This window comes from Ursus maritimus, unplaced genomic scaffold, assembly GCF_017311325.1.
Source record: "Ursus maritimus isolate PB19 unplaced genomic scaffold, ASM1731132v1 scaffold_14, whole genome shotgun sequence".
NCBI lineage: Eukaryota > Metazoa > Chordata > Mammalia > Carnivora > Ursidae > Ursus > Ursus maritimus.
In genome coordinates this window covers 64543150-64552826 of record NW_024423786.1, presented here as the reverse complement: position 1 = coordinate 64552826, position 9677 = coordinate 64543150, and the positions used below count along the sequence as shown (strand labels likewise).

At 50.5% G+C, this 9677-nt stretch overlaps 1 protein-coding gene across 2 annotated transcripts in view; it reads right to left on the bottom strand.

The window, feature by feature from the left end:
• Positions 1 to 413: 413 nt before the first annotated feature.
• Positions 414 to 9677, bottom strand: part of MYOCD (myocardin) — a 56804-nt gene continuing 47540 nt past the window's right edge. For both annotated transcript variants that reach the window (XM_040630051.1, XM_040630052.1), the window contains 3 exons: positions 9084 to 9215; positions 6708 to 6765; positions 414 to 4105 (listed from right to left, as the gene is read on the bottom strand). In XM_040630051.1, coding sequence (XP_040485985.1) covers positions 3552 to 4105; positions 6708 to 6765; positions 9084 to 9215 — 744 coding nt within the window. In that variant the 3' untranslated portion in view covers positions 414 to 3551. The remainder of the gene's footprint in view (positions 4106 to 6707; positions 6766 to 9083; positions 9216 to 9677) is intronic.

Genomic DNA, 9677 nt, shown 5'->3' with positions numbered 1-9677 from the left:
TTGTTTCTGGAAGAGCTGAGGGAGTTTCAATATATTTTGAAAAGGACTGTCTTGAGTGCTTGAGATAGGGTTTTTTGTTTTTGTTTTTTCATATTGGAAATAAATGTCTTTGAATGGCAAAGACCACCAGTGCACAGACCCTTGGCTATTCAGGTGGAAACTCTCGGCTTCCTTCCCTCCCTCTTTCTTTCCTTTCTTCCTTCCTTCCTTTTCTTTCTCTTTCCCTTCCTTCTTTCCTTCCTCCCTCCCTCCTTCCCTTCCTTCCCTCCCTTCTCTGCTTCCTTCCCTCCCTCCCTTCCTTCCTTCCCCCTCCTTCCCTTTCCTTCCTTCCTTCCCTCTCCCCCTTCGTCCCTCCCTCCATTCCTCCCCTCCTCCCTCTCCTCCTGATATCAGAATGCTGCTGTCTCAATAATACTGCTAGAAGCAGGGCTACTACTACTGAGCGCTAACGGAAGCATTTGCACGGATGCATTTTCTGACTCTGTTGAGTAAGTCTGAACTCTCACGGCTGCAGCAGCGCTGGGATTGGCCGCAAACTCCGTGTCCGTGGGCCTGCTCCACCACAGGAGCCCCAGGAATCTGGAGAAAACCACGCATGGCTACTTCCAGGCTCTGAGAGCATCCAGAAGCTCGTATGCAGCCATCTTCGGAAGTCTCTGTACATCGCCTAGCCAGGCCCCAACGATCTCCAGAAAAGACGACGCGCCTAAGTGTTTAAAAGTACTTAAGATAACAACTCCCACTAGGAGACAAACGAATTAACGTGGTCTGTCTGATCCACTGGGTGCAGCCAACTTCTCCGAGTTTCTCCCAGGTATCCCTAGATTTATACCGTAAATGTCACATCTGTTCTATGGAGGGAGAGAGTGAATACGGTGTGCGGAGCCTGTGGGAGGGGCTGAGACTAAGAAGCCAGGGGTCTGCTCTGTGATGCTTGGTCATCAGCGTTCGAATAGCTTCCATAGGTCTCTAGGCAAATGCATAGCGGCCTCCCGACCGAGTCTCGTCCTTCCACTAGAAACACCCCGCGCAGGGACCCTGCGAGTTTGTTCTCCAAAGGCAGGAAGGGGAAAAAAAGAACATACAAATCGCACCACGTCGCACATGACAACTGTACTGACCAGCAAGGTTCGTCAAGATCCAAACAAAACGTCAACATCTGAGGGACCAACAAAGGTGAGGAATGTGTTAGTAAGATTTTCTTCCACGTAGCTTCACCTTCCCAGAAAAGACCGGTCATGCTTCCCTCTGGATTTCTGGTTCTGATGACGCGCGTAAAAGCAAAACGCAAAAAAAAAAAGTACCGCATGGGTCTCTGAGAGCACACTGCAGGTCAAGGAATGTACACACGGTTTCCGTGTCCCTTGGGTGCTTTTCTACGAGACACGGTGTTTACCGTTCCCGGCACCTAAGGGCGAAGCTTTTCTGTCTTTTCACATCCATAGTCCTTGTCCAGATGGGCGCGCCGACGGTGAGCAAATGGCTGTGAGTCGTACAGAGAGGCAACATGTGTCGTCTGTTGATGGATCAGCGAGAAAGGCCGAGTGTCCTTTCACAGCAGAATGGGGCTTAAGGGCTTCGGTATAGAATTTTCAAGAGACACACAAATGCACATACGTGTAGAGAGATATACACGCGTATATCTACACACATATGCATACCCACCCCCCCATACGATCTGCGAGCTTTCAGAGTAGCAGTCCCCCAAAACACTCTGTGTTCACACACGTCTACAAGTTAACACTGGAATGACTTCTAAATCTTTGGTTTATCAAAAAGAGAACTTCTAAACATCACAACATTTTTGGTTATCTTCTCCGTAAGTGCACAGTGACTATTTTTTTTTTTTTTTACAAAAGAAGAAAACAGTGCCTTAGTGATTTAAATTAAAAAACAACCAACAACCACCACCACAACAAGCCAACCAACCAACCAGCTTTGGCTACTTTCTACAGCATGCAATGCTATGAACCGGCCGAGCCCCAGTGAGCTCGAGAGAGACCGTCCTGCCGTTTGAGGGTTTCGATGCCCAGCAAAAGCGCGAGGTAATGAGGAGTGCACACGAGACCATCGGCTTTCTTCCTTCCCTTGTTTTCCGTGTGTGGCTGTGTTTCCTTTCACCGACCTGGACCTGCCATCCTCTCTCCTTGCAAGTATCATTCAGATCTGTCTTGACGTCATGATTTCCAATGTCCCCAAAACCACCCAAATCACTGATGGCTCTAGATCAAATGAGAGCAGAATGAGCTTTGGGACTGATGGGTCAAGTCACCAGTTTTTTCCCCAAGGACATTCTTTCAACTTTTTGGGTTTTTTTTGCAGCGAATGATGCATATGGAAAATGTGTTCCCTGGGAGAACCTGGAGTTCTAGCTTTTGAAAATATGGCTTTATTAAGAGTACGGAAGCTTGTTAGATAGGAGAAGTCCTCTTGATGTCGGGGCAGAAAAAGGAAAGAGGTTCAAAAGTGGAGCAGGAAAAGACTGGTATCTTGAACGAAAAGTGGGAGAAAGAGAAACGGAGGTGGACCCCCAAGCCCCTCCCCCCCAAAGAAGTTGGACCTCCATAAATGGTCATCCTGTTGTAGGAACCCATGGTATTTATTCTCAGGACACGTGAAACAAGGTTTTCTAGCACTGTCTGAATGATCCCTGGTATGGCTTCCTGAAGCTAGAGCGAGTCTTCCCATCTGCTTCCGGGGTCACCTCCCGTCTTTGAAACTAAAGGGGGTTGTGTTGGGGAACCTTCCATGGCAGGAGGTTTTGGGTTCTGTTCGCTTTAAGGTCCTTGGCTGTTTCACGGTGCTTATCACCACAGTGACAGCGGGAGTGATCTAGCGACTGGTTGACCAAGAGGGAAATTCTCGGTGGGGTTCTTTGGACCAAAGGTAGGTTCGTTGTGATCTGTGACCACACGGAGTCCTGGGTCCTGGACTGGGGTAAGGGGGCAGCTTTGTGGCCGAGTTGACTTCCTTTCCCTGGGAATGGATTGGTTCTGTCCCTCTCTCCTACCTCAAGAACCTAACTGAAGTGGGGCCTGACTTCTATTTTGAACGACAGGGAGGGGAAGGATGGGAAGCAGCGTCCACCATGGGTCTATCTTCCAGAAACGCTGATGGTTATGCTACACTCCCTTTACTCCAAAAAGAGCTCCATTTCCTTTCCGCACTGTGTCTAATAAATCCTCGAGAGAGGCTTACGATGTGAGACTAGGCCCGAACAGTGCCTGAGAAAAACCAGGGGCTACAAAAACATTGGTGTTTGAAAAGGCAGTGAAAGAATTTTTTCTCTCTTTTTGGCATTTCTGATCTGAGAAAGCACATTTCTGAGTGCACTGCTGAAATCATTAACGGTTACTGAACGTCGGTAAATATCACAAGACTCCTTTTTGCTCTCATTGACGGTCATGGAAGTCTCCGCTGTTTCTTTGAAAACTCCGTCCTCCACCTCTCCTCCTGCTCCACTTTTTGGACGATAGGAGTGTTTTTGGTTGTGTGCTTCCCCCCCATGGAATTCCCACTGGTCTCCCTTCGCGCCTCTGCGGCCAGCCCTCCTACCACTGCTGTAAGTGCAGGTCCATGGGGGAATTCAGATTGAGATCCGTGACGTCCAGGAAATCAATGTTAAAGATGCTGGGGCCGCCGGTGCCGAGGGAGCTAAAGCTTGGCGTGGAGCTTGGCGGAGTGAGGTCCAGCCACTCCATGGTTTCCCAAGGAGATTCGGTGAAGCTCAGCGGCAGCCCGCTGCTGTCCACAGAGGAGGGGGAAAACTGAGTCTGCATCGGGGACAGGGGGCCTGGCAAGATCTCGTGGGCACTGAACAGGTCTTCTGCAGCCTTCCCGGGGAATCCATCCATTATCCCGTCGAAAGGAGGCTCTTCGCTCCCCATTTTCAGCAGGGCGACATCGCTCACCTTTCCTAAGGGGCTCTGGGAATTTAATAAGACTTCAAGGTGCTCATCGCCGTCAGTGCTATAGTGATCGAAGGAGAGCTGGCCCCCCGAGGACGAGGGTTTGGGGAGGGCAGCAGGAGAACTTCGGGAAGACCTGGGTATCTTGGGGACTTTCTGAAGACACGAATGATCCTCTCTAGCGTCAGCTGGCATTTCTGTGGGCAAAACACAGCGGGCATTGTTAAACCCCTTCGGCTCCCGCGCTAGGGATCTTTGGGGTGAAGGAGTCACGCTCAGACACGAGATGGTTGTGCTTCTCTGGGTGTCACCCAGTCTCATCCTTAAAGGGCCCGGTCCGTGTCCAGTTCTTCTCCCTGGCCTCTCCCCAAACCCTTTCTTTCTGGAACTTCCACTCTGATCAGCGACCTCTCAAAGCAGGTCCCTTTACCTGCTCCTTCACTGACACCTGGCTGTCCCCCGAGGATACTGCATCCTCCTCACCCCGGCTTGGGGCACCTTTACTTCGGAGTCAGAAGAGGAGTCACCGGCTGCCACGCCACTGTCACCGTGCAGTTATTGCTCGGCATCCTCCCCATAGCCCCCCTCAGTGGTTCTGAGGGTCTCTCCGCTCCCCCGCCCCGCACCCGGGGCTCCTGGTCCCTCTCCCACATCCGCTGAAAACTCTAAACTCTACCCCCAGTTCACTGCCTTTCCCACTTCAGCTCCTGTCCTTCCCTGTGACGTCAGCATCCTGGGAAGTGACCTGACTGTCCAGTGGCCTCTCGGCGCCTTGACACCCTACCCCCCCAACTCTGGTGGTCCCTCCATTCCCACTCTGTGGGACACCCTGAACCCTGTCACCCCCCAATTCTGCATCCCCCTGGAAGCTCAATGTCACGCAAAATCTCTCGCTCTCTCTCCATCCCCTCCCCTCCCTCTAGCTCCTGTATGAAGTACGCCGGGACAAGTTTCTCAGCCACCTGGGGTCACTCCAACCTACTGACTCGACTACTTTCTCCATCCATCACCCCCTTGGCTCTCACTTCTTGCCTGTCCAGCTGATAGATATTCTCTGCTCTACTATGGCTACTGTCTTAGAAATATTCTCAAGCGCCTTGTTTTTTTCTCCTTGCACCATACTCCCTTGGCAAAACCCCCCACCCAGGCACCCCCTAATTTTAAATACTATACACATGGACTTCATGACCTTTATGGCCGTTTTTTAGTATTTTGGATTAACCACATCTTGGGAAATAATAATTTGACTTTAGTATTTTTACTTTCTAATTCTCAAATGAAGTAGTAAAACCTTTTATTATTAAATCTAATTTTAGGGGCGCCTGGGGAGCTCAGTCAGTGAAGCGTCTGCCTTCGACTCAGGTCATGATCCCAGGGTCCTCAGATCGAGTCCCACATCAGGCTCCCTGCTCAGCGAGGAGCCTGCTTCTCCCTCAACATCTGCCCCTATCCCCACTCACGCTCCCTCTCACTCTCTCTTTCAAATAAATAAATAATATCTTTTAAAAAAAACCCCACACCTGGATGAATCTTGGTTGCAAGAGAAAAATGACACAGTGGAGCTGACTGGCCTCACTGTAGATTTATGATAACAAACCTACCAACGGCACTTAATATAGCCTAGCCTCCTACTGTGATATACCCTACTCCAGAAAATTCATTCGTGATTGGTTTATAACTGTCCTCGGATGACTCTTCTGTCCTCAAATCTCCCATGCTCCCCTCCTGCACCCTTACCTTTGCTGACCTGGCCAGATAGTTCATTAAAAATATAAGGGTGTCTTGCGGTGCCTGGTGGCTCAGCCGGCTGGGAGTCTGACTCTTGGTTTCGGCTCAGGTCCTGATCTCAAGGTCGTGAGATGGGGCCCCAGGTTGGGCTCTGCCCTCAGCAGGGCGTCTGCTTGTCCCTCTCCCTCTCCCTCTGCTCCTCTCCCTGCTCTCTCTCTCTCTCCTAAATAAATAAAATCTTTAAAAACACATAAGGATGTCTGATATCACCCTCTCCTCTTTCCACCGCGAAACGTATAAAGATACACACCCATCTTTTCCTTCTTCCTCTTGTTACAAGGGAGCAATTGCCCGTCCTCTTGCCTGTTGGGCATTCTGCCTTTCCAGACTCTAAGCTCCGCAAAGGTGAGGACTTGGACAGGGGCAGCACTGAGCCCAGTACAACGCCTGGCCACTCCTTCTCCGAACTTTCGATGTTATTATCGAGACGCTAAGACTTGAGGGTTGTTTTTTGTTTTTTTCTCTCTACATGTTCTCCTTACCTGATCTTATTCATCTGTGTGGTTTCAGATTCTGGGCACATACCATGTAATTTTGAAAAAACAAATGAATGACTAAAACGGAGGCAAAAAGAACATTTTTTTTTTTGGTCGCAGGCTGGAATGACAGCTAAGTGTGAAGGGACCGCCCAGCGGGAGAGCAGTAATTGAATTTCGTTTCGAGTCGGTGGCATAAAACCTGCTTATTATTATTATTATTAAGAGGAGAGGGAGATTGGGATTAAAAGGCAGAGAGAAATGGACTCGCAAGGGAAAACACTTAGGGAAACAGGGACTGAGTTGAGGACACCGACCGGTAAAATGACTGCTGAGCGAGCACCCAGCACAGAGGGACAAAGTCAGGGAAGAGTCACCCACTGTGCCTTCTGTTCCCTGCCCCAGCGTGGCCGGCGGGCTCACGCGAAGGGACGCTTGACCCGCTGTGAGCACCTGACCTTGGTCCTAAGCGCTCGCTCCCCAGCACACAAGCAGGTGCAGAGCAACCCGAGGGGCCAGCCACGGGCAGTCTTACCTCCGCTTTCAATGAGGACGTCCAGGAGCTCATCCATCTGCTGACTCCGAGTCATCTGCTGTTGCAAATGAAGCGGAAGAGAACAGAGAAGTGAGAAGGTTGGCCCTCTCTTCCGTGGGAGATCGTGAGACGCAGCCCTACCGCTGTTTCGAACCAGGTTTGGTTAAGGTGGGTTTGTCCCTAATTGCGGTAAAAGGCACACAACACCGATTCCACCATCTTCATCACTTTTAAGCATACGGTCCAGTGACATCAAGTCCATTACGCTCACGTTATGTGTGACCGTCCCACCATCCGTCTCCAGAACTTCTGGAGCGCCGTCCCCATTGAACACGAACTCCCTGTCCTCCTCCCCAGCAGCCCCTGACGATTACTGTTCTGCTTTCTGCTCCCATGAATCGGGCGACTCTAGAGACCTCACAGAAGTGGATTCACACAGTGTATTTCCTTTTATTACTGGTTTACTTTGCTCTATAATAGCCCCCAGGCTCATCCGTGTGTCCGAATCGCTTTCCTTGTTAAGACCGACTAGTATTGGGGCTCCTGGGGGGCTCCGTCGGTGAAGCGTCTGCCTTCGGCTCAGGTCATGATCTCAGGGTCCTGGGATTGAGTCCCGCCTCGGGCTCCCTGCTCAGCGGGAATTTCTGCTTCTCCCTCTGCCTCTGCTGCTCCCCTTGCTTATGTTCTCTCTCTCTCAAATAAATAAAATCTTTTAAAAAAATGACTAGCATTAACTGTATGTATTTACCACACTTTAACCATTCATCCGTCGACGGCCACTGGGGTCGCTTCCACCGTGAACACCGCTGCTGTGCACAGGACTATAACTGGCTGACCGCGCGATTAAAGCCCAGGGCTCATCACGGATGGGAAAACTCCCAAGTGAAAAAATCTAGCACAGGAGAAGGGGAGAAGAAGGCAGACTGCTCCCCAGGAGAGTCCTTCCGAGTGAGAGGCTTCCATCCCAAGAACAGGGCTTCCTAACACAGAACATACTGCCATTCTCCTCACTTTGAAGCGACTTGGATCTGCCTCCTGTTTGGGGGCTGGGGTTGTGGCCCTAGCACGTGGCTCGGGCTTTCCTTGTTCCTCGTGGAAAGAGCCCTTGGTACGTGTTGATGCCCGTAGGGTAGACACCCCTTCCCTCTGGCTCATCTGAGTCGTACGCTAAAGTCTCGTTTACGGGAATCCACTTGGGTAGACCTTTTCCTTCTCTTTTGAAAGCACAAAGGATCCGTGGAAGCTTACAGATACCAGGGGCAGAAAACGGGGAGGACACGGGCCCGTACCTATCTCACTCCCTTGAGAGCCCACTCCCGATACACAAAGGCATCAGTAATCAATACGGAGGGGAGCACTGCTCAGAGTGAGTCACCTGCCAGTCCAGAAGGCATCAGATGTCCACAGGGTCTGGCAGGTAATGTAAATGAGCCGAACGGAGAACAAGAAAGAGGGGTAAGATGCAGACCGTATGCTGTGGTTCAAGGAGGAAGAGAATACTTTTTTTCAGGCAACCGTCCCCTCGCAGAAAGTAGCCCCACTATTGCAAGACCCTCTAGTGTTTCAGAAATGAGAAAGGCCACTCTTCGCCTAAAATCTCCCGCCACTTAAAAATACTCTTTAAGCCATGTGAGACTTCACTGCAAGCTGATTTGATCTGGGGGACGCCAGCACGCCAAAGCCGACTGGTGTGTTTGCCGTGTTTTTTCACAAGCAGACCACGTTCCTGTTAGTTCCTATCTTCCTTGCGAGGTTGGGCTCATGCAAAGGGCCATCTGATATCTTACCCAAGCTCGGACCATTGGAAATATACGATCATTCACTGCTTTCCTTTCTTTGGTTTTTACTTTTTATTTGGAACATTTCCCAACATAAATGACAGCAGAGCATAAGCCAAACCTCCATGATCACGGTCATCAATACTTTGCCGGGATCACTGAATTCTGAAACTAACAAGAACCTTGTACAAAGTGTCATCCTGACAACCGCTCTCCTGTATTGGAGAACCTACTCCGTGCCTGGACAAGGTTGTAAGTGCTACACTCCCTAGAATCCTTGCAAAGTAGACATGGACCCTATTTCACATAAGACAAGTTGAGCGCTTGTCTAACTTTAGTAAGAATGGCCGCTGGCTGCTGGCATTGAATCCAGGCACCTGGGTGCCCAGCACCCCCTCTTCTCTGCCTGCCTCACACACCTGCTACGTACAGCCATCACCTTTCTGCAGTTAGCATCTAGACACCTGGCCCGTTCTCACCGAGGGGCTCCCGATGCACTCAATGTCAGCATCTGCTAACCGCACGAAGGTCAATAATGAAAAACGACGTCTGTCTAGGCAACCCGCTTCCCCCCAGAGAACAAATCTCGCCGAGTTACCTGCTTTAGGGCATCTTCATAGGACGGAGGCTGGGTTATCTCTGGAACTGCTGAAGTTGACTTGGAGAAAGTTGGGGATGGAATGGAAAACTTGGGCCCTGTCTTCTCAGAAGAAGAGTGTAAACCGGCCATCTGTGGGGGTACAAGGCAGAGAGAGAGTCAACTTGTGGCGTCAGAAACGGTACGGCTTCTGTTTCATTAACTCCAGGCTCGAGTTTGGAAAAATTGATTTAAGGGGGAACGAAAAACTGCTAGGGTCTAGAAAACGACGCCAATAGGTTGACGATAGTACACGTCGCGGGCATACTCCTGAGCACAGTACATATCACGGGCGTATGGTAGCCCATATCCGGAGGCACGTTAGGATGGGAACCTTGCAGATTCATTTTCCCCTCCAGGATGAACCCTCTTCGGTTAGGAGAAAACCAAATAAAGTAGGAGTCCAGTGCAATATGAAACAGTCCATCACCCCCAGAATTCCCAGAGTACTTAACCCCCCCCCACCGGGGCATTTCATTCCTAACCAGGTGCGTTTGCAGAAAGGTGGAGCCCTTGCGGGGTATCTCTGTAGGAACCAGCCTCGTGCTGCGAGTG